The sequence below is a fragment of the Chelmon rostratus genome, chromosome 19 (genome assembly GCF_017976325.1).
Source record: "Chelmon rostratus isolate fCheRos1 chromosome 19, fCheRos1.pri, whole genome shotgun sequence".
In the NCBI taxonomy this organism is placed as follows: Eukaryota; Metazoa; Chordata; class Actinopteri; order Chaetodontiformes; family Chaetodontidae; genus Chelmon; species Chelmon rostratus.
The window spans coordinates 4,911,591-4,937,539 of NC_055676.1; the positions used below are offsets into that span (position 1 = coordinate 4,911,591).

Consider the following 25,949-nt stretch of genomic DNA (forward strand, 5'->3'; position numbering starts at 1 on the left):
TCACTCCGCCCCCCCGCCGGCGCGCTGCCCGCCTCTCCAAAACCCAGAGCGCACACTGCTCCTCAGTACCTTCCTCTGCACTCAGCAGGCTATGAGCTCCCTCCTCTCTGCGCGGACGCATAACGATACAGATGGTTTCATCACGGTATCCCGCTTGATGCTGACCGAAACTGCTGTTGTTTAGGAAAAACCTCCCCCCGCTACCGGTTGTGTGTGTGTGTGTGTGTGTGTGTGTGTCTTTTTTTTTTCTTTTTTCGGATGCGCCATGCAATCTCGCTGGTGGAGTTGTGGCGTTCGGCTGGTGGCATGGACGTGGGTTTGGAGTGTGGCATTGCTCGGAGCGCGGTGCATCCCCGCAAATGAAGGTAAAACACGCCGCTGACACACTCCTGCGTTAATGGCTCCGCTGCCTGGGCTTTAACTGGCGCTGACAAGTGTGACGGGTTAAAGGTCCGTCTCGCCTCTGGTGCCACCGACCGTCGGTCTGCACGGTTCCGACGCCGGTTGAACAGGAAAGGAGGTCGCCTGCGAAATGAATTTAAGCTAATCATGTTCATGACATTCGTGTCCCCCAAGTCTGTGATGACTGTGTGCTCCGGAACAGTAAAAGCTGAAATAATAAAGGACCTTTGAGCAGAACACGCGTCTCTCCAGATTACCAGTCCTCTGAGGGTTTGACAGCGCCGTCAGACGCACAGTGCGCTGCAAAGAAATCACTGTATTGATCTTAAATGGTGTCCTGTGCAGCGTGTTAATGCGCTCACAATGTTGAGATGACATTGGCCTTAACGCACTACATGGTATTTTAGAATAAAAGAGAAAAAAAATCACGATAGGAATACCCACATCCTTGACTTCATGGCGCGGTCTGTAGAGTTTTAATTGACCTCAGTTTCTGCCTCTTAGAATAATGGCAGCTTCATTCCGTTTTAAGATGATTTAAGTTAGTCTATTCTGCCGGTCTGTCAATAAGAGAAGCGGGCTGAATCCTTTTAACCCCTGGATCCTGTTAACATGCCTGAGAGCCAGTCAGGCATGTTCTACTCCCTCGCAGTAATGTTGCATATCCTTTCAGACATTAACGGTCTCATTTGGCACCGCTCATAATTTGGCGCATATTTCCACTTGCGTGCAGCGGGTTGCACACTCCTACCTGATAGATTTGAAGAAGAAGAAAAAGATGAACAGATATGGACATTTACCAAGCGGCTTGAATATAAGAAAAACAAAAGGCGCAAAATGTGCGAAACATAGTGTCGGATATTGTTCCCACGCTATTGTCCGCAGGCTGAGCAGCAGGGATGAAAGCCATTGTTTGGAGCTATTAGGCAGCATTATCCGGGAAGGAGAGGACATTCATCAACCTGTGTATTCTTCACGAGGCAGATTTATCTGGTCAAAGTTTAGATGTACAAAAGTGTGACCATGGGACACTCCTGGAGGGATATGCAGGGTATCCTAGGGCAACATAACGTAGTTAAAGTTCACCTAGAATACATAAGTTACCTCTTTGTGTCAGTGTCCTTTGAATTCACTGACCTCACTAGGGGTTTGGGTGCTTGGATCGGTGCTTCATGGGATAAAGTGCCGTTTTATAGTGGTGCAAAGTGAGAGACAAGTGTAACATTTGCCCAAAGTCACTTGAAAGGAGTGTTGTATTGAAATGTATTCAAATTAATGACTTATGGTGTTTGTTTGCTGTTGTTAAATACTTTAATTCCCATTAAATGAAAACACACGCCTTGTTAAAGCCAAGTTTTAGGCTGTGAGAATCAATGGCAGACTGGATCTTAAGTTTGGGCTTTGACTCCAGTGAATGAAGAGAGGGAGAAGTCCTCAAAGGCCCGTCAACATTTGTTATCTTTGCTGTCTTCATTTATCAGACCTGTCCTTTGTTGTGCTCTGCAGCAGCACATTGTTGAAAAAAAAAGCTGTTTCATTCGTGCTCTCTATGAAATTTGACTGAAAAACCCGCTAACTTCTAGCCTACTTCTGAAAACACGTAAAATAAACAGTGAAACACTGAGTCAGAGGCTGCCATTCAACACAAATTTGACATTAATTTGCCACATATTTGCATCGTGTGGATAATTGGAGAGGACGGTGAAGCCCATAATTAAAATAACCGCTGTTCTCTCATTGGGCTGGATTTGTTGTAATTGGAAAAGTAAAATTAAACCATTTCTCAGCTCGCTTTAGACATCTTCAAGGAATCATTTGGGACTTTGGCCACTTGCCTGTCTCTATTCTCGTCTTGATATGAGAGTAAAATCCTATCAGGCTACATGCTGCTGTTAACGTTGCACAGCAGACTTTCATTTGCATCTGCATGCCAAGTTTGTACCTCAAATTGACTGGGGGAAGAAAGTGAACAGAGAAAAGTCCTGATGCCTCCTTAATTATATTACCATTTCTCCAGCAGTGAGGACAGTTATCCTGCAGTGAGGCTCCACCACTGATGAATGCTACTGAGGAAAACTGTACACACTGTGCCACACTGATTAATTTCCCCTCTTGACGCCAATCCATTCTTATTTAAATTGCTCAATTTCTGAGAACGTCTCGGTGCGGAGCCAGATGCCTCACATCTGTTTTAGAGATTGTTGTTGCGTTCGATTAATAATAACGTCTGACTAACGAGGCTGATCTCGGGTGCGTGAGCCTGTGCTTTGCGGAGTTTAAAACCCATCGCTTTGCTTTGTGTTGGTAATGGTGTTGATCAAATGAGGATGGTGGATTTAGGTTAATTATAGCACTGTAAATGGCTCGAAAGAAGTGCATGTTTGCCTGGTCTCCTGTGTGTGTGTGTGTGTGTGTGTGTGAGAGAGAGAGGGAGAGAAGGCAGGCCATTAAGCCCAGAGCGATCCGAGCGAACATGTAAATGCCACAATCAAACATCATGACGCACACGCAGGAAGAAAAAGACGTAAAGAGGCAAATGTGTTGGGGAAATTACAAGTTTGACACGTTAAACATCGGTTTCATAAGTAGGAGGTAAAGGTTTCCGAGAAGATCGTACTAGGGATTGCCAAGGGTCAAGCTGGCACTTACATCCATCACCTGCAAGAGGGCTAAAAGTATGCAATTGAAAATAAATACCCAGGCAGCCTTGTGCTTCTCAGATCCAATATTCAGCTGTCATTTCAAGGAGAATTTTATCAGTATTCCCACTGCTGAAAATCCACTTGCTCTTCAACCTGTAGGAAATACTCGGTGTATCCTTAAAGTAATGTCAGTACTAGACTTTAAATCACCCCACGCATTCAGCGGTGATGACTTTTAATAATAAGTTCTGTAGATCATTGTCACGGCTGAGCTCTAACTTGTTAGGTGGTTTGATCCTTAGAGAGTGGGAGAGAGAGAAAGAGGTAACGTATCCCTTATGATCTAGTTCAGCATCACTTATCTCTTCTTTATGGCCTAATTAGTTGTCTAATCGCCTCCTAAGGACATCTTTTATTATTCTCTGCAGAGCAGTGCAGACACTAAGACTAGTGTGGTGTGTGTGTATGTGTGTGTGTGTGTGTGTTGGGAGGGGTATGCGGCGTGAGTGCGTCTCAGTTATTGAACTAGCTCTTGCTTCATGTTTTGTTCTGCTTACTCCACCTTCTCACTGCAGATGCCTGTTCTTTCGTTGACATCGGGGCAGGGTTCATATGAGGATCGGCTGTTTTATAACACGGCTTATCACATGTCAGCAGCTGGTTTCAGACATGGATATTACTTATGAGATTAATTTATGATTAACTGAAGCTCATACACACAGCAGCAGTGTTTGCTCTGTATTAATGTTACACTAGGAAGCTTCTCCTCTTGGCAGCTTCAAACAGTGGAAGTAACGCTTTGAACATGTTTCGCTTTCCTGCCCAGAAATCTCGGGCTAAGATATTCTAATTTATACCAACCTGGATGATCTGTGATCTGTTTTTTAATTTCAAGGGAAGAGAGAAGGAAAACATGTAATAATGTGGAGTCCGGCGCCCTCCGTATTGAGCACTCACACACTTTTAATTTGTCACTTCCTGTCAGAAAAGAACTAGGTTCAGCCTTTTCAAAGACAATAATAGTAATTTGCATGGAAATTTCAATGCTGACTTTATGAAAAGACAAAAATATCACACTTATTTGGAGAATGTTTTGCATATAAAATGTTTTGAATTTGCGTATATGGATGGATCGATGATGTTGAGTGTTGATTGTTGGGTAACTTTCTTGTGTGTGTGACCAAGTTAGGAAGATTTCCAGGAAAATAGCAATCTAAAGTGGCCAGAGGTTCCCTTTAAGAGGAAGGTTTTACAGTTTAAATCCACAGTGGGTAAGGAGAGGAAATCAGGCGTGATAGCATGCAGGCTGCACTGAAATATTAGTGTGAACATGTTGCTGACTGGAGTTAGACTAGATCACACGTGTGAGGTGTGTTCGCTGTGGATGATGTGGGTGTAGATGAACTATACTGGAGTAGCAACCATCAACCAGCAGTCGTTTTCCACCACCTGATGTAGTTTTAGTGATTAGCTTGAATTTTTGGTAAAGCACTCATCATGTTTATATCCTCCTATAGTGACCGTATAATGTGAAGCGTGCTGTAAAGGCAGAAAAGGACAAAAGTTTGGAATTTTTACATAGAGACACCTTGTAGGAGCACTAAAGCACTGATACCAGTCTAGATATTGGATATCGGTCCAATTGGGTATTGACAACAATGGGCTAATCTGATACCAATTTTTTCAGAAATAACAATTCACTACCTTTGTAGCTATGTGTCTATTTCTTACATTTTGTGATGCAAAGTTAGGAAAGCAGTGATTTAGTCTTGTTGCCTTACACATAAAAGTGCAAGCCAATACCCCACAGCCCAGCTGTCAGTATCAGGCCTGAAAAAGTCGGATCCTTGCATCCCTCCACCTCGTCAGGCCAGGTGGTTCAGAGACATTCTGAAAGGGGGATTCCTTAGACCAGCTAGCACCTAACAGACACTTCTTTGCTTCTATTTGTGTTGTGCTCAAATGTCTTTTAATCTCCTCTCGTAGAGATGACATCCTTGACAAGGGGATCATTCAGTTGGACTTTCTCTTTTATTGAGTACACACTGTGTCAGACACAGAACGAACCAAATCTTATCATAGATGAGATAAAAACGAATGAACCCTGGCCTGGCGGAACTTGAGTGCTGTTTATGATGGTGCACATTATGTCAAGGCAAACAAGGCTTCCTAAAATAAGACACGCCATGTATTCACTGGTGTGATTTACTGTATTCAGTGCTTGTGCAAATGCTGTTGAGTCATTTTTCACTTTATGTAACACGCTGTACAAACATCATCCAAAAACGGAAGCATACTTTGGACCAGTTGTTATTTGATCATAATCAACATTATCATGAAACTGGCACCCAGCTGAACTGGCTTCATGCTGAGCTCCACGTCGACACTGTTCGACTCATCCAAGCCATATCGCCAAGTCACCTTTTATCTTGATCGCAGACTGTTTATTCAGTGGTAAAACCATCTAGAGCCATCAAAGAGAAGGCCACAACTTGACAACATGTTCGCTGCACTGACTTTTGTAACATGCCTCCGAATGTGTCCAAAAGCTGCACAAGTTACCTTTGCGACATGACAAGAACATTATGGGATTTTGTTGTCGAAGTACCTGGACACACTGACAGGGAAGATAAGACAGAACTCGCAAGACCACACTGGCACCAGTGCTGCACAAAGGGGAGGTGGAAACATGCTTTGAGGAGTGCAGTGGTCAGGTAATTGCACTTGACAGCTTTCAGCTGAGAAGCTGAGAAAGGAGGATTTTAATGGATCAGCTTGAGCCGGGAGCAGTGGCGGAGTACAGAGTCGAGCGGCAGTTTTTGGTTAACAAGATTCACGAAAGTGCATTTCCACTAAAGAGTGTAAATAGATAACAGCACTTAGCACAATACTTCAGGCCACGCCAAGTGTTGTGTAAACTCTGACTCATGAAGTGACTCTTGGCATTTCAGCTACTGTGCACAAAAAATCCACCCATTCATTTAATACCAGTTTAGTGTATTATACAAATATTCTATAAGAGAGACACATGCCCTAAGATCTGATCTGGGGATCAGATCTGGATTAATTTACAACATCTCTATCGATCAAACGTGTTTTTTTTTTTTTTAAATGCTCAGTTTGCACAGCGACAAAGCTTTGTGATGAACCTGGAACAGTTTGACTTTCATTAACTGAATACTCATAACACCTGTAAATGGCCTTGGACACATTATTGAAGGAAAAAAAAAATTGCCCAGAGCAGCTTTCGAGTGCACTTCTAGAGGGAAGTCAAAGTCAAAATCTCAGTTATAGCCCATTTTTTGTTTAGATTTATTGATTGGTTGCTTGTCTGTACTTAACGCTGTCTGTATTTGTCACCTTTAACAGTGAACCTGCTGGATTCTCGCTCTGTGATGGGAGACCTCGGATGGGTGGCCTATCCTAAGAATGGGGTGAGTATTTCTGACATGTAGTTCTGAGATGAAGTTGTTGATTGATTTTTTCAGAATTGAGAATCAAAACTGACAAGCACATTTATTGTCACACCTGTTGTTGGTCATATCTAAAGCTGTCAGTGATGATGATTGCTTGTGTTTCTGGAGGCACATGGTATTCAGATGCATTGCTTTTTATGCATTTTGACACAGCTGATACACCTTTGGAGTTCAAATATCTTTGCAGTGTTTCAGAGCATTGCTTAAACACAGTTACCCATCAGCAATCATCAAAATCATGTGATAACAAAAGATGATTAAGAAAAAAACACAAATTGACAATATCTAAGAATAAAGATTGTGTCCATCTAAATGATCAGATACTGCTAGTGATCACAGTTTAGGTTGTAAACTCAACTTTCTGTGTACGACGAAAGACACCTGTAACTTTTTACCCTGAAGTTAAGACTCCTCATTTGTTTAATCAAGGTCAAAGGTCGTTTCATTTCCAAGAACTCTCAGTTCATTATCAGGTTAAATTGAATTCATGAATAAGATATTGAAAGTCACCATGGAATATATCACTCTCAAGCCGGCGATTCAGTTTCCATTTCCAAGTATTCCCACGGTGAAGGCTAATTGAAGAATGACTTACTAGAGTTGGAATGTAGTTATTTCATGGTATTATATCGTGTATTTTAATGAAAAAAGAAATGGTGTTAAAAAAATGTATTAATGTATTCTGGAGTTTCAACACTACCTTAATGGTGAGAAAAAAAAAAAATTGGGAAAAATCAAATTCCCCAATCTCCAGGGGGTTGGTAGTGCTGCGGTTGGTTTAAACAGGAATTCATTTGTGCATCCATTTGATCCACATTGAAAATCTCTCATATAGTCACAACTCCTGTTGGCAAATATGCAGCTATTCACGCCGGACCTGATAGTGCTGACCATGGCGTTTTCTCAGCTCCGGGTATTCAAATCACGGCCCACTCCGTGGCTGCATGTAGATGGGAGAGATAGTGCTGACAAAAGCAGCTGTATGCGCAATCATATTAATGAAGATGTGATTATGGTGTGTGGTTTCTACAATGCCACTGCATAAATAACTGCGTTCAGAGTAGGCGGAGGGGGAGAAAATGAAAGACGTGGTAAGACAATGTACAGATCTCATGATGACGTCCTCTCTTGTTAGCCGTTGTGTTTCTATTCCGCTTCAGTTCAGGGTTGGTTTTTTTTCCATTAGAACTTGTTGTCTGACAAAATGAATAATTTAGGCCCTGTTTGGCATTTTAAATAGTAGACGTTATCATCGTTGTCCTTTATAATTCTTGTCGTGTCCGGTGTGTATAGTGTGCAGCATGCACAAACACACATTCAGCTGCAGTCTTCCGTGGCTAAATAAGATGTTGAGGAGGCACAGAAGTTTTTTTTTTTCCCTTTAGTCTCATGTTCCAGATGGTTTGTCTCATCCCTCATTTTCTCCTCCTCTTCCACCCCCCCCTCCCCTCCGTCCCCATCATCGCCTCTCCTCTCATTCTTCACTTCTCTCCGGCTCGTCTCTCTTCCCCGTCCCTCCATCCCTCCTTGTCCCCGAACATTCATTCCACTCCTTACCCCCCATTTTCCACTTATTCTTGCCATGTGCTTGTCTCTTGTTATCGCACCATCTTCTCTCCGCTGCTCTCCCCTTCCAAAACCTCACTGAGCTTTGAAAGTTCTTGAAACACGCATTTAGGCAAAAAGGAGATGGAGTAAAACAAGTGTTTGAAATTTGATGGATGACCTTGAAATGTTATGACACATTTCAATGAGCAGCGCGACACTGACACAGTGGCTTGAAAGTGAAGACTGTAGATTGTAAAACATGAATATTTTGGTTGAAGAGCTTAAGTTGTCACTCAAAGCCCTTCTCTCCTCATCTGTGACAAGCTCCTTGAACTTCAGTGTTCAGATTTGAGGCTTCTTCTCTTCTCCGCACACAGCCTTCTTTATACAGAAGCATGATATAAACTGAACTTATGAAGGCCTTTAGAAGTGCCCTTTTTAAATCTAATTTTCAAGTCTTTCTTGAAGACTTTGCCTCGAGGGCCCCCTTGCAGGTTAATCTGGCAGTGTGGAGAGAGGTGTGGACGGAGGTGGAGAGAGATGGAGAGCTGCAGGACAGTCAGAAGGTAACAGCATGGGATGGACAAAGAGTGTGAGAGAGAGAGAGAGAGAGGGCTTGGAAGAAACCAGTTGCCTGTGACCTCGGGATTACAAGTCCTCACGGCAGTCAGGAAGGCAGCCATGATTTGGAGAAAGAGATGAGAGCCTTTGAGACATTTAAAGCATCTAAAATTGTCTCCTTCCTGTGCCTCATTGTGGCAATGCGGATGAAGATGATGAGGGTTTGGGATGGAGACAGAAGAACTGAGAGAAATAATTGGGCACAGCAACTAATTAGCACTTGTGTAAAGATGTAACATTGGACATTATAAGGTATTTTGCAAATACAGGACAAAGGATCAAGAGGATGATCAAAGCTTACTTGAAGCTTTACATTTGACGCTTCCTTCCCTCCACAGCATTATTATTAATGGAGTGTTTGACAAAAAGAGGGATAAAGCATGAGGCTGGAGGTGAGAAAAGGAAGCATGGAGGAATTCTGGTTCCTTGCCCATTGGGACTATTTGGCTGTCATCCCTTTGTCATCTAATACATCCATTACTTCCTGTTCCTGTTGCATTAGAGCAGTGTTTGTTCATGCGTTGGGTAGGCTGCTGATCCTGTGCCATTTGGTGGATGCTTTTAGCTGCGGCTTCTTCAAGCACCTTGAAGGGTCAAGAATAAAGGAAGAAAAGTCAGAAAGGATGGTGCCATTGAAGGGTTGGATCCCACAGGATGAATTATTTTGCTGTCAAATCCATCCGCAATCATTACCTCCCATCAGTCCGGCAAATCCATGAACCACTTCGCTGTAACCTTATCCAAACATGAGTAGGCAGCGTCCACTGGGCCTGACACGCCAAGCTGACCTCAAAGCATCGACAAAAGCCGTCTGACGAAACGGCTCGTTTCGTCTTACGTCACCTCAACTCTTCTGTTCAAAGTTTCATCAGAAGAAAACACAAAGAGGCGATGGCTGGCTGATGGATGACATGCACCGCGAGCACCTCAAGATGTACACAAACACGAACAAGCCACATTAGCCCACCATTTTCCCACCAGAATCTGTTTAGATGGTCTTGACGTACGCTCAGAATGCAAGCTGAGGATATGTCTGACCTGCAAGAGGGACTGTGAAGCTCTGCTTCGCTTTGCCTGTTTGTGCTATCCCCCAGGGCTGAACGATTTGAGGAGAACATCTCATTGCAATTATGGCTGCAACTTGACGATCATTTTCATTATTAATTAATCAGCCGATTATTTTCTTAATTAATCCATTAATTGTTTGGTCCATAAAATGTCAGAAAATAGTGGGAAATGATTATCTCAGTTTCCCAGAGTTCCAGATGACGTCTTCAGTTGTCTTGTTTTGTCTGAGCAACAGTCCAGAACCCAAAAATATTCTTCAGTTTACAATCCTCACAAAGGAGAAGCTTCAGCCAGAGCATACTGGGTATTTTTGCTGAAAGAATGACTTAAATGAGGATTCAATTATTTAACCATTCAGCTAAGTGGCTAATCATTGCAGCTCTAATTGTGATTTCTTTTCTGACCAACAGTATGATTGCAATTTAATTGTGATTATTTTCTATAACTGAAAGCCAAGTCCTGTAGTTTTAATAAGCATTACGTTATAGTTATTGACAGCAGCTACATATTTGTCTATATATGGTAATAATGACGAGCTGCTGGGTTTGGCCCAGTGTGTTACGTCTGAGTTGTTTCATGACATAATAAAACTAAGCTGAAAGAAATGTGACAACATGATATTGGATTGACGACCCCTAATGATGCAACTGACAGCTCTGCACTTAAAGCTGCTTAAGCTGATGTTGCTGTTGGCAACACAGACTGGCAGGACGCACAACCTCACCCCTCTGAAAACTGGAGGTCCTGATTAAGAGCTTTACAGACGATGAGCTCAAACAACGATATCAAGTGCTTGAAAGTTTAACTGCCAGCTGTCGGCATTTCACACTACTGAGCTACGAAATCGACGTGAGGTGATCAGCTAATCATTCAGCACTGCCTCGCTCACAATGTCATGCTTTTAAAAGAAAAACAAAAAGGAAACTAAAAATAAGGTGGTCACACTAAATGGGGACAGGAGCAACAAATGACTGGAAGCGTTGTTGAATGCAAAAACACCTGTTTGGATCATTCCACAGGTAAATTGGTTGATTGGTAACAGGTGATAGCATCATGATTGGGTATGAAAGGAGCCTCCTGGAAAGGCTCAGTCGTTCACAAGCGAGGATGGAGCGAGGTTCACCACTTTGTGAACACATGATTGGATAAAGGATGTTACTACATGGGCTCAGGAGCACTTTGTAAAAGCATTGTCGGTAAAGACAGTGTTTGCAAATGATTGCGTTCTGCTTTTATTTACAGCGTTGCAACTTTTTTTGGAATCAGGGTTGTAATGCCGTGAAGGGGGGAAGATGATGTGGGGTAAAAGGGACAGAAGAAAGGAGCAAGATAAGAGAGTGGCAGAGATTACTGAGGAAAGGGGTGACGGGGCAAGGGAAGACGGACAGAAGCAGGAATTGGGGACAAGAAAGAAGACAAGGTGTCTGAAGCTGCAAGTGGAGGGGGGGGGGCGAGATGGAGATGGGGGAGTGGTCGCGCAGTCTTTCTGGGTTAGAGTTAAGATTAGATAATTAAAGGAAGAATAGAGGACACAGAGGGAAAATGATGATAGACATGGATAAAATGGAAAGGCAGAGGAATGAGGGACAAGAAGATGGATGTTGGAGAGAATGATGGAGGCAGAAAGGGGGGAAAAGGCGTGGGGGTCTTGTATGGTTAAGGTGTGAGAGGGACAGTTCTATTACAGTGTCGTGACGGTCAGCGGTAATGGGTGGTAATAATAAGTTGGAGACAGCTTTATAGACTTAGAGCCAGGAGGGCACTCAGCACAGCCACAGGGGGTCTGCTGACGGATGTGACACACGGACACACACCCGCACCCACACACATTACATTCAACAAAACAAACACACACTAATGAGGAGCTAGAAGGACGCCTATAGGGACAGTTCAGTGGAGGGAGCAAAGTGGAGAAGGGACTATGCAGAGGTGAAAGTGAGGTTAGGGCTGAGTGAGGAGTGAAATTAAGAAGCTGTGATTATTGGGACCATTCACCAGCACTGGGACTTTTCATTGTTAAAGCATCAAATCACCCAAATCGCCCCAATAAATGCAGATAGTTTTGGTTTTACACGTCAAGGCGTTGAGATATTAGCCTGTAAAGCTTCTGCTGCCCCTTATATAATGTGAGCAAATGGAATTTTGTTAGTGTTGCTCAAAAATACATCAGACATGTTCCTTTTAAGGAGCAATGCCCTTTTTACTCCAGATAATTCCCATTCTTTGCAGTGAACAGCTTCAGTAAGAGCTACCCACTGCAAACTGTGCATTATTCTGAGTGACTGGGATATTATTTCCAGGAAAGAAACATCAGAAATCTCAGCACCAGATATCTGAAAAGTAAAAGGTATGGTTAGATACCACAAGGGCTCAGTGGAAAAATGTCTTTTTCTTGGAATTCAGCTGAACTGACCCTTTCAGAAGAGGTTGTGTGAACTGCATTAAAGTGAGGTGCGTTCGCTTAATATCACGTTTAAAACAAGTGGTCGGTGAATTTCTTTACAGAGGGAAAGCAGAAAGACATCGACTGTAACAGTCATTAGGTCTTTAAAAGTACCGTATTAGTGCATGCTTTTGTTTCTACAGAGCCTCACATTAGCAAGGGTGGTCCTGACCCCGCAGTGTTAGTATGTTGCTCTCCGCACTGAGCCTTGTGTTTGACCTTGGAGGCCCCTATCCACCTAATACCACTGAAAGATCCCATAAAACAGGCACTTGAAACAAATCAGTCTTTTTCTCTATAAATATGAGCCCTTTGTTTCATACTTCAGATGTCTAATTACTACTCCCAAACTTCCTGTTTTAAAAGGAAATAACATAGGACATGATTTTACAGAACCGTTTTGAAGCGACGGTGTGAAACCCCTGCTAACTTTAATGGACTTGTGCATTTCATATGGTATTTGCTTGCAAATTGTTCATGTTAAATCATTGTTTGATGACTCAGTTTGAAGATTTAGCTAAAGCAAGCGTCATGTCCCATTTACATTAGTAATCAAACACTGTTAATACAGCAGAGCTGCAAAGTGGGAGGATTTCCAGTGGCAACAATGGCAACCACTCTTTAAACTGTACCCATTTGGTTCCAGGCAACGCTAGAGAAGGTCGTCTGTTACACTCCCTGCTGGGCTACCAGTAACCATTAGTGTCTGTGTGTGTGTATGCGTGTGTCTATGTGTGTGTGTTAAGCTTTGTAAAGCTCGGAACAGGCTGGTGGATGTGTGTGATCTAACCAGTAAGAGGCTTAATGTCTGCACTGGGACTGACTGGGCTGGAGTCTGGGAGAGATAGGGACTGGGTCACGCACAAGCACACACAGATTGGTCTGTGAATCTACAGTGTGTACTGTAGGGCCCTCGTTAACATGACGCATTTACTACAACCACAACCTTAACCTAAGCTATGAGTAACCTTAACTCCTTCACCCTCCAACAGTCCTTTGAGGAATAGAGGCTGGTTAAAATGTCCTCACTTTCCATGAACGTCCTCACCCTCGAGGTGTAAAACTCAAGTTGTTCCTCTCAGTACAAAAAAGTGCAAGAATACAAACACACATACACTCTAAGCATATCAACACAGAATGCCTAATATCTTGAGAATGCCTTCGTTCATTCACAAACAATTCAGAAACTGAAATAGTAACCAGAAAACAGCAGAGGCAAACTAAAGCAGGGAGGAATGGCGAAAAAAGACAGATGGAGAACAAGCCAGAGAGATGAGACCGAAAAGACAAAGACAGAAGGTTGTACACAACAGCTACAGCAAGGATTGATTAATATGGGCTATTAAGCTATAACACCAGATCATAGTCTGGTCCCTCTGGCCATATTACGGTGACATGATGAAGCGCCTGTATTAGCCATGGGAGAGTGCTAGTGATGCAGATAATAGCCACGTCCCAGGAGACTTGCATGGGGAATTAATGCTGCTGTCTGACACACACACAGGCATGGATGCAGACACTCACACACACACAAGCTCGAACACTGACAGGATCATTTACATACATGCACGCACACACCCACATTACAGAGGTATGGCTATACAGTATGCACAGATGAACACACCTTTAAGTGCACGCTAATTCTTTTTTCCGCTGACAAGAACTCCACCCCCGTTCAGGGTAAATGCATATAGTCTATACCCTATAACATTATCTGATTCGTTTCTGTCTGCTGCAATAGGAGGAAATGAGGTGGAAGGGAGGAGGATTATTCTGCTATCTATACCTAGCCACACACACACGCACACACACACACTTTATAATTTCCTTGCCACCGTTAAGCCTTCCAGAGAGGCATTGCTGTAGCTCATTCTTACCACATTTCCATGGTTCTCAATTCTCTGTACATCTGGGTATCATTTGAGATATTCTGATACTAACGTAGATATGATCACAGAGATCTGGCACTGATACCAAAAGCTGTAGTCTAGTTTTTTAATCCATAGGCTGAAATTGTAGAAAATGCTATCATGTGTTATTCTACAAAACCCAAACAAAAGGAGAGTTCTCATATTTTGACTGTTAAACAAGCAGCTGTACAAGATTTTTGTCTGAATAAATCTGAAATTGCCAAAATTGCAATTCAAATGTGAAATTCTCCTATCAAAGAATGAATAAGAAAAAGCATAACTAAGGTGTTAGCAGATCTGCCAAAGAGATATTTTCCCTCAAAGTTTCCATTTAGACACGTGTTTGAAGCTCACAGGGGAAAAATGATCCAATATTTTACAGCAATTGCAAAAAGTGTCCAAAATATGACTATAGATTTGACTGTTGTCACTCTTGAGACCCTCTATAGGGGGCTTATGTTGGGAATCACTGGACTAAAGTACCTTAGTGTTTATAAAGTAGTTGAAAGTAGCTCTATAATGAACAGCCGCTACATAACAGTTAAAGGCTTCATATACATTTATGCATCAGTATTGACATTCTTCTAATCTCTTGTATAATAACATATTGATCACGGAGGATGATTTACTGTAGTACTTTGACTTAATTAGGATTTAGAAATGCAGGAATTTTAGTTCTAGTAGAGTATTTTCATACTGTTCTATTGGTACTTTTACTTAAGTAAAGGAACTACTTCTTCAGCGCCAAGAAAGAGATGAGGTTCGATACCCAGCTCCTCCACGCTGTTATCAAAGGGTAGTGATCCTGTTTTGTCATCTTCGCCCTCTTTTGTGCTCTCTCTTCATGTATCTGTCTTTTCTGTGCCTCAGTGGGAGGAGATCGGGGAAGTAGACGAGGACTACGCTCCCATCCACACCTACCAAGTGTGCCGGGTCATGGAGCAGAACCAGAACAACTGGCTCCACACCAACTGGATCCTGACCGAGGGCGCCCAGCGGGTCTTCATCGAGCTGAAGTTCACCCTCAGAGACTGCAACAGCCTGCCCGGGGGGGTCGGGACCTGCAAGGAGACGTTTAACATGTATTATTACGAAACGGACGGGGACGAGGAGGAAATGGAGGAAGGAGAGATGAGAGATGGAACCGGGATGACGGAGGAGGAAGACAGGGCGATGAAAGAGAGCAGATACATCAAGATTGACACCATAGCAGCTGATGAGAGCTTCACCGAGCTGGACCTGGGGGACCGCGTGATGAAGCTCAACACCGAAGTCCGCGATTTAGGTCCCTTGACCCGGAAGGGCTTCTACCTGGCATTTCAGGATTTGGGGGCCTGCATTGCTTTAGTCTCGGTGCGTGTTTTCTACAAGCGCTGCCCGTTTCTGGTGAAGAGTTTGGCCGAGTTCCCCGACACCATCCCGGGCTCAGAGGCCTCGCAGCTGGTGGAGGTAGTGGGCCGCTGCGTCAACAACTCCCTCCCTCTGTATGAGCCTCCCAGGATGCATTGCAGCACAGAGGGAGAATGGCTGGTGCCCATCGGGAAGTGTGTTTGCCAGACAGGGTTTGAGGAAATCAACGGATCCTGTCAAGGTAAGAATGGAACGTATGTGTGTGTGGAGTGTGCTAAAACAATTAGTTGATTAATTAGTGAATCAGTTAAAAATGAGTCTAAAATCATTTGATTATAAGTGAGTCATCTCAGTCATTTATCAAACAAAAGTGCCTCATTCTTATGAGGATGCTCTGCTTTTTGCTTTTTCAAAGCATTGTTCACATTTTTAGTCGTGCTGTAAGTGCACCTGCATGTGTTTCCTCCGGGTTGCATCTTCACCCTCTTTATTTTTATATCCACGCACATGTTTGTTTTTAGTATCGTGCGCTTGAGTGTGTGCACGGATCTGTTTATTCTTCAACTAAAAGTGTTTGTTACTGTTCGAGTGTGTGTCTTGTTTCTCTCGAGCTTAGTGGAGGGTATTCCCCGGAGCCCTGCAGCACTTTGCTGCTCTCATGCAGCCGCTGCTCTGCTCTGACTGGAGCCCAAACACTCCCATCGCCGACCTTAACTGCCATTTCCACGGGCACCCAGGGCCTCTCTATTTCTCTCTCCTTCACTCCTCTCCAATCTTCCTCTGTGCTGTCTTTAAATTACCCAATTTTCAGACTTGCACACTAGACTCTACTTGTGCAAGCAAGAGCAGCTCTGAGTGGCACGGTGAAATTTCAGAAAAGTTCCAGAGAACAGTTATTATAGCTGCATGAAGCTGGGTGTTCGAGAAATTTGAAACGTGTGATCATTTGGTAGCTCTTGAGTGTTTCATGTCTTCACACAATGCCCTCCCGAAGTGTCAGTCTCAAACCATGAACCGAAAGATTGGTCTCAAATGCTCAGCTACAGTCGGCCAACTCTTGAACAGCACATGCGGAGATTTACTTCATTTTGCTTTTTGAATTTGCACATATGTATGAGTTAGTGTGTGTGTGCTAACACACCACATATACTTTGTTATTCCTGTGAGGCAAAGCTTGTGTGATTACAAACAATGGACACTGGCTTGAATGGTAGAGGAGGACGGTTGGTTAGTGTGCGTGGCAGCAGTGGTTTCAAGGAGCTCCTCACTCATCTGGTTTTCTACTGCATCCATCACACAATGACGATCCGGCTGTACCCTGGCCTTTTAGAACCAGCATATCTCTTAGCTATGATCAGTTCATTATAATCAAATGTTAGAATTTAGTAGCTGCCTAACAAAGTGTGCACCATCTCTAGCTTAACTTTGTCAGACATGGAGTCTCTGCGGGGAGATCATTAGGAAGTAGCTGTCAGTATGCCACTGGCCTGCCTGGAGTCGCACGGCTTCAGACTGTACAGTCAGACTGTTCCACATCTGTGGCTGACAAGGCTGGAAAATAATCATTGTGGTGTACAGCAGTAATACATGAGAGCTCATTCTGTACCAAATTTGTGCAGCCTAGGAACTCCCGCACACTGAAGTATCGTGACATGTGCCGACACCTTCAAGGTACTATTACTATCTTAGGAAATTCCAAACATCACATCTCCCTCTCAAGATGCGTTCTCACAACACTCTATAACACAACTTCAACACTTTTTTTCTTAACAGTTTTTTTTTTTAACAAGTTTGTTTCTTTCAACAGTTCAACACTTTTTTAACAGCGGGTGATAATCCTTCCTTTCTCACTTGACCTGAGCAAGTGACAGCAGCGGTCCATTGTGTGCATTTAACAGCTGCTCCAGCCAAGGTGTCTGTTTGTGTGACCGTTGTTTGTTTCAGTCCCAGAATCCTTATTCACCTCAATAGCAACATGCTCCTTAGATGTAGGTGTGTGCGTCGGCATTGTGGGTGCGCTCAACAGATGAGGTTGGTTTTGCATTATCCCTCTTAAGCCATGTCCACCACAAACCGTAAGATCTGGGAGTGGAAGCGGCTCCTTAGACAATACTTAGTGTTTCTCACTGTCCAGTCTCATGAGAACACTGTCTTCTGGGTTCAGTAAAGGTAGACCACAGTTAAGGCTGATGGTATTGCCAAGCTGGATGGCAATACCATCAGCCTTAACTGTTCTCATTTACTGCTAATTAGCAAATATTAGCATGCATTATACCCTGATAAAGTGTTGTTGCCATTTTCAGCTTTAGCAAGCTGACGTTAGCATTTTAGTTCAAAGCACTGCTGTGTGTGTAAGTGTCCGTAAGCCTCACAGAGCTGCTGGCATGGCCACAGTCTCTCAGTCTTGTTATTCTTAAGAGTATGATTCTTTGAAGTAAAAGGAACACAGGCCTACTTTGATGGCAGCAACAGTAATGCATTATTTACTGTACATCAGCTGCATTGCTGCAGCTGCATGTCAGCTGCATGTGGAATACTATGCACACTGTGCTGCAGTTTTAGAAATGCATGATTGTAGTAGCACTTTTAAAAGGTATGAAATCAAGCACACAATCTTAATTTGCACTGGGAAAAGAGAAATAAAACTGCATGGTTTGGAAGCATAATGTTTGTATGTTTTCGCCTTTGAATGACAGTATCATCTGCATACTGTGCATATAGTTTTTCATATGTGTTATATTGCAACTGAAGTAATATTGATGAAACCATTTTCTTGAAGTGGGCAGATGACAATTTGCTAAATACTGTTATTCACAAGGTTTAGAATCCTATATCATTAATTTGAAATGTGCTCCCACTCTTACCATAGATGAAAAGATTCGCTAAGCATCTAACAAAGAAGTGTTCTGTGTCTGTACGGAGCTGGTGGGGACAGCAGCGAAGATTAAAACAGTGTTTTTGTTTTATGAGACATGAAAGAAAAACACAGCTAAGTCTTTTCTGGTGTAGACTGAGCTTGAAAGAGCCAGCCAAAAAGTGCCGTTCTCTTTGTGCCGCTGTTCACAAAGGAGAGTGAGGGTGTTGCTTCGATGACACTGTGATAAACTCTGACCCTGCCACCGTGTATTGCAAGAAGCTGTGGGTACGCCTGGGTTTCGGTGTTTTGCTTTCCAGGAAGATGAATTTGTGTGATATGCAAATTTTTGCCATTGGTTAAACGTTTCAGAATAAAAACATCACCAGTGCTCACAGTAAAATAGAGTTTTTTTTATATTTTGATCTTGGTCCATATGTACAAAAAAATGAAGTAAACAAACTTAACAGTAAGTTGCCAGCATAGAACGCACTCCCAGTAATTAATGAAGCTACAAGATTGTTTTTTTTCTTAGTTTCATATGCAGATGAGACTGACAGCCTTTGAAATGGTCTACAGAGAGAAACATGGCAGGGCTTCCTCTCCCTTTGCTTTGTTACCATATGTGTTCAGTGCTTTAGCAAACACTTTCTCATGTGCATTTCAGTCTCTCACATCGGAGTGTGAAGTTTTGAATTCTGTTTTTGAGATGTTGCAAGAGTGCCTGGACTCCATACTGTGACAAGATATGTATTCAGTGTCTTTTTTGGGGGGAGGGGTTCGGGTTCCCTTTCAGATGTGGAAGTTTTGAACATCTGCCGATCTGGATTTGAGAACGTGCGCTGGGTTTAGTGGTTTAATTTCCATGCTATTATGTCTATTTTGCCCTCTCGGTGAATGTCAATGTGTTTTCAAAAAGGGTAGAGCTGTTTAAAAAGACGTGCAGCATTGTTAATAACCAAATTTTATTTGATTACCTGTTCAGCCTGTTCAGCTAGTGCTTTAAGTATGCTTGTCTTCCTCTAGGCTGTGAATCAGTGGGTCGCAGGTACAATGTGTGTATATGGGAGAAAATGCTGAAGTGTGTGTGGATCCTGGCTGTATCGGCGGCGTGTGCTGCCTAGTAGAGCATGATTTAACGCAGCCTTTGTGAATGTAGGGCAGAACTCGTTATGGACAGCTCTCTCTCCTCCTCTCTGTCTTTTTCTTCCTCTCTTTTTGTCGCTCATTCTCACATCTCTAGTTCTTTATGTCTAATGCCTTTGCTTTTTGTCTAAACGTCAGTTTCTCATTTCCCCCATCTTTCTCATTCTTGTGTTTCCTTCCTTTTTCTTCTTTCTTTCTCTCACTTTATCTTTCTGTGACTGCCTATCATTCATTGCCTCTTCACCCCTTCTCTCTCTTCCTCTTCATTGCTGCCACCAACATTCTCCTCTCTTTTACACTCTTACCGCTCTCACTCTCCTCCCCTCTCCTTCCCCTCTTTAAAGATCTGATAATCTTTCCTCATCAACAATCTAAATCTGTCCTTTTTTTACCATCCCCCTCTCTCACACACACACCTTCACACACATCTCTCTCTAAAGTACATCTGTATTTATAGAAAACATTCAGCCTCAGTGTACCAGCACAGTGTAAGGGGTTTCCAAAGTGGAGAAATACTGAAGAATACTGGACACAGCTATTTTACTGTAGAGCAGAATCTGTATGGGAATGCAATGTGGCGTTTTTTGTGTTATTATTCAAAGCTTTGAACTTGTGTTGTCCAGCATCTGGGTTTGATCATTTTATTTATTTATTTATGTGTTTTTCTATTCATATGACAGCACAGGATGTAATATTTCCATGGTTTCTGTATCAGCCTATCAAGAGTGAAGGATCCACAGAAAGTGACTGTATTTTAATATAAAGTGTGTGGTGATCCAGTCTTGTTATGACATAAATAATAAGTCAGATGAGATCTAAGGATATTGTATGTGGTTGTGTAAGATGTATGGATGTAGGCACAGCTTAAGCTGAGATAATTGGTGATTGCCTGCAGCACTGTCAGCCCAACAAGACTGAAAAGAGGGAATGGGGGAGGGGGGGGGGGGGGGGGGGGTACATCCATGGGTGGATGAATAGATGGATAGACGGAAGGATTACAGAGAGGAGAAGTGATGGCAAAACAAGGGGATGCAAGATAAATTGAAGATTTCTCACCACAGGGTGTGAGGGCAGAGAGACAGAGAGATGGATGAGTGTTGTTTCAGTGGTGAGAGCGATAGAAGAAGGATAACTGAGGATAGAAGTGGGCAGATGGATGAAGAGACAGATGAGAAGTGGGGGGAGAGATTGAGATTGTAGATTGAGTTTAGCCCCACAGATGTGACCTAGGCTGAATGAATGCTAGAAGAAACTGAACATTGGAATTGAAATAAAGTTTGAACTGAATGTTGGGTTCATGGAATAAGAACTGGCTTGAGTGCTGAATGGTTTGGATCATATTTGACGGACATTTACATGGAACATGACAAAATACGTTATTTATATCCTTTTATACATTATCCTTAATCAATTTCTGTCTTTTTTTATCAGCTGTGTTCTCTCAGCAGTTAAGGGAGAACCAAATATGTAGTCCAGCTGCCAGGACTTGTACCAGGACCAAGATATTCTTGTTAATATAAAGTCAGTGGAACAGGAATGTTGAAATTAATTCAGTGTTTATTGGGATCCCCCCATCAGTTTTTGCCTCAGCAACAACTACTCTTTATTGGTCCATGATCAAGGAAGATACATAGCCAACAATGTTTGCACTTCATACAGTAAATTGTAAAAGTTGCAGCATTAACAGTTCATCCAACAATGAAATTAAAACAAAACCTTACATATACAAGACATTAAAGTAAATGGTAGAGTAAGGGCATAGAAGGTTGTTTAAATGATCAAATTTAAGCTTGAATAATGTTGCTGTAGTGGAATGAAATGATAGAGTAGAGGGTGAATGGAATGATGGCTGGAATAAGGTGCCTTGAATGATGGGATAACGGCTGAGTGAATAGTTTCAATAATAGTCAAAGCGCTCAATGACATACTCAATGATGGAATAAGGACAGGATTCGATGTTGGAATAATGGAATATGGGCTAAATTGGATGTCGGAAAGATGGAATGAGGGCTCACTAGAACGTTGCAATGATGAGTATAAGAGCCGAATGCCACGTTGGGAAGATGTAATAAAGGCTGAATGGATCCCGAGAGTGACAGCTTTGTGATGTTCAGATTCAGGCTGCACAGAATTCACATGACGGAAGAAAAAAAGACTTAGAGGTGTAAGAGATGGGCAGCAAAGTCGGGGGAAGAGAGGAGGGGAAGTTGGGGGAGGGTTGAAGTAGGCACAGAAGAGGGAAAAGGATGACAGCAGATGAGGAACACAAATGAATACGAAGACGACTGTTGGTATCATCAATTAAAAGAATTGAATGGAATGATGAAGTGCTGCTTACTGGTAGATAATAAAACCACGGAACATTTTATTCAGCGAGTGTCATGTGTGTCGTGGGTAGAGCTGGATTTCCCTTGACAATACTTTGTTTCAGTGCCAGGGCTCCCCTGACGTTCCTCTGTGTTTGCCTGCCTGTCAGACGTCACTGCAGCATATGTCAAACTCGATCTGGTCATGGTGGTGGCGCCGCCATCAGAAACTGTCTCACTGGCGTAGTAATGTGAGGAAGCTTTCTGCCTTCTCCCTCGAGGGAACAAGCGGCCCGGAGCTCGCAGTGCGGGGCTTGTGGTTGATGGTGTGGTGACAAGGGTATTGCAGTCACTTGCATACACACACATGATCATGGTGGCGTCTGCCGTTTCAATATGATCGGCCATATGTCCTGATAAGGATCGGAGTCCCCACAAATCTGTTTAGTTTCTTTTACCTTTTTAAAAACAAAAAGTTTAGCGGGTTCCCAGTGAAAGGGGCAGTGGAAAAATGACGGTCACAACATTGTCCTCATTTAACAATCATCTACTTTTGATGGCTGTTTATTTTAAAGCCAGTGTTATCTATATGTGCTCCACTGCCATGGATGCAAGAGTGCTGCCTAAACTTGTGGGTGCTAAATATGGATTCGCGCTCACGGGACCCGAAAGATCCAATGGCATCACAATTCCGATGTTTCCGCCCCCGTGTATTTGAAAATCTTATCGTTTGAGTTAAACGGTGTTGAGTAACCTTTCCAAACATTGAAGCTCCCTCATCCCCGAGTTGCTCAAGAGACAGACGAGCAGGGTGAATGACAGTCGCAGGAAGCCTTTAATATCATCATCTCCTGAAATATGAATCGACTGGATATATTGCGGCAGAGTTGCCATTCATCTTTTTAGATCCTGTTCATTTGGAAGCTGCTGCTGCTGCCTTCTTTCACTATACTTTCCCTCTGTGCTCTCCTCCTGCATCTCTCTCCCTCCTCCATCTTTATGCCCAGCCCCTCTCCATCACCCCATCATCTCGACGTGGTGATGCTGTCATGACAACTAAAGTGCTTCCTGAGTGCTTGTTGGGTAAACTGACTTTCCCAGAAGTGCTTCCTCCCTTTTACCCTTCCCCCCTGCTGACGTGCACACACATTCACATGGTTTTTTCTCTACACTTGTGAGGAACCTAATTGGCCCAGCACATTGCCAAGCCCCTAACCCTAACCCTAACCTTGACCTAAGCCTAATTCTAACCTTTCCACTAAAAACTAAACCCTCAAACACCTCCTTAAAGAAATGTGGGCCAGCCACTGTGTCCTCACAACGATACAAGAGCACACACACACACATAGACACACACATTCCTGCACTTGGTGAAATATTAATAAAATGCTTCATTCAGCAGTCCCAGCTTCTTTCCATGAAAGCCTGGCTGTCTCCAGAGTCCCAGTCAGCAGTGGCTTGAATTGTAGGACTGGTCAGACTGGTAGTTACAGACACTTCTGATGCATGTAGGTCAGCTGATGGGTTATCAAATTATACAGTTTACAAAACATTTACAGTTTTTGCAGCAGTTACACGTTGTTGACATTTTTTCCTTGCACATGGTCTAGAAGTCTGGAAAGAGGTGATGGTGAATTTAATACACATGCAAACTGGTAAATGTTATGAAAAAAATAGCAGGATAATCTGCAGTAGTCTGCATACTTGTACTTAAATAGGCCAAAAGAAACGTTATATTCACACCCAATTCCATGCACTTGCATTGCTCAAGTTTGTCAGATTCAATAGGCCTCCACCTTTTGCTGAGATCACATGTCCCTGGGGTATCATAATGGCACTGAGATCCCGACCTTTGTACGCCTAATGTGTGAGTGCTTGCAATTTTTGTTCGCAGTTGTTGGTCTATTGCTAGTGAGTCATTTTCTTTTCAAGTAAATGAGCGTCAGCTTAATACTGAAATAGCAATGGAATATGTTGTCTGGCGTCAGAGTTATTCAGTCGGTTGAATTATTTCCCAACACATCTGGTCAGCATAACTTGACACTTGATTTATCATTATGATGGATTGTTAATTTGCAATCTCCCGCACTCGACTTTGACCGGAGCAATAATTTGGTTTATGTCTGAACGCAATTGTGACCTGCTGGACCTCTTGCTGTCTGCTCGTGGCCCGATTGTGAGAATAAATGGTTGCTGAACAATGACCTTTTCTGCCATCCAACAGACAGGAAAACCCCATTGACTTGATTGTATATTATTATGGTATTATCATCTGGCTTTGTTTGTGTTCACACACAGACATACACAAAAATGAGCACGCTTCGGCACATACACATGCGCACACGCAGAGGCATGCACACAGACACAGTGATGCAATAGTAATTTGTGAAGGTATGACACTCGTATTCATGAACACACACAAATAGGCACACACACATGCTGTGTTTATGTTACTTAGGCCAGTAGCTCGCTGTGGGACAAATACAGGAAGAGGATATTTACTGTGTTTCCTTGCCTGGTTTATTAGTTCACAATAGTATCTGTTAACAACACAGGCATTGTATTGAAGTTCAGCCTTACCAGTTTTGTGTTTCTTCTGTAAAAGTTTACTTTTATGTCAGCCCTGCTGAATCCGGGCACAGTTGGAGGAGTTTCAGGAAAGATGGAGAAATAAGTGGATGCTACGTGCAACACATAATGGAAGCCATTGAGCCATTTGGCTTTTTGCTCTTACTTTGTCTGATTGTGAAGTTCAGTTTGATATTCTGTGGTGAAAGTACGAAAAGTTACTCAAATTGTGTATTTAAGTATAATTTTGAGGAACCTGCACTTTCCTTTTGTATGTCCGTTTCATGCTGCTTTACACTGTACTTCTACACCACTGTAGTCGGTGAAAATATTGTGCTTTTTAGGGCTGCAAGATGGTAAAAATAAAAATCATTGCAATTATCTTGACAGATATTACGAGTGTGATTTGATTATCAGTTATCAGTTTTTTCATCTCAATTTACTTTCAGTGAAAAGCATGATGATGCGTTATTTGTGAAATCTGGAGAACAGGATTTACAGGCCAGGGCATCTCTGCAGCACTTCATACAAAGATTAGATCAGACTTTATTGATCTCACAATGGAGAAATTCACTAGCACAACCTAAGATAAGCTGACACATTATCGATTAGGCTACCTAACACTATAATAGATCAGATTAGTGCCACTTTAACCAGCTTCAACTTTAAAATTATGCTTACATGTCATGGCACAAGTAATAGGACAATAACACACTATGTTATTATATAACGATTCATACATATTGAGTACTTTTGACACATTTTCAAGTACATTTTCATGGAAATGCTTCTGTGCTTGGAAAGTGAAAAGTACTTGGACTGGGTATTCCTACTTTTGTTTATGTACACAGCGTCGATTCCTTGTCCATTACTGCACACCATTTTCTGTTTTCTAGTTTTTAGAACTTAAAGCACAGTTCACTCATTGGTTGGCAAACTAACTGACATTAGTCATGTCTTCACAATGTTTTGAATATTGATACTGATATTTTATTTATTTGTTCTATCCCAATGATTGTGTTTTCAGAATGGATTTTAATATTTGGATCCACACTGTGTCTATGCTCACATAAATGAATTTAAATCCAGTGCAGTGTTGCTACACAGTATGGGGTCCTTAACTTTAACTTCAGTTTTATACCCCCTTCCCCCTTCAAGTATGTCTCCCTCCCTCTGCCTTCATGGCTTTTCTCCCTCTAATCCCACCAAACGACAGCCAGTCATATAAATCAACATGTTTACAATGAAATGTTTCCAATTAAAGAGGACGCTCGTTAAGAAGCATCAACGGACACCGCTGGATCCTTAATTGCCTGGGACGCCAGTGTGTGATGCATATTAATTACGTATTAACCTCACACACACAAACCCACACACACACAAATGCATACAGGGACATTAGTGTGTATTGCATATTAATTACCTATTACCCTTTGTGCTGTGCATTAAGAGCTGCGTGGCATCAGAAAGACAGCTTGCCCAAGGGCAACGCACGCACGCACGCACGCACACACACACACACACACACACACACACACACACACACACACTAAAACCACCAACGCAGCCTATTCAGATTGCATTCACAATGAGGAATGAGCCATTTCAGTCAGCC

At 42.6% G+C, this 25,949-nt stretch overlaps 1 protein-coding gene across 1 annotated transcript in view; it reads left to right on the forward strand.

Moving 5' to 3' along the window:
• The first annotated feature begins 265 nt into the window (after positions 1 to 265).
• The window catches only part of LOC121623038 (ephrin type-A receptor 5), a 55,918-nt gene continuing 30,234 nt past the window's right edge, over positions 266 to 25,949 (forward strand). The window contains exons 1-3 of the mRNA XM_041960161.1: positions 266 to 365; positions 6,414 to 6,478; positions 14,981 to 15,701. Coding sequence (XP_041816095.1) covers positions 266 to 365; positions 6,414 to 6,478; positions 14,981 to 15,701 — 886 coding nt within the window. The remainder of the gene's footprint in view (positions 366 to 6,413; positions 6,479 to 14,980; positions 15,702 to 25,949) is intronic.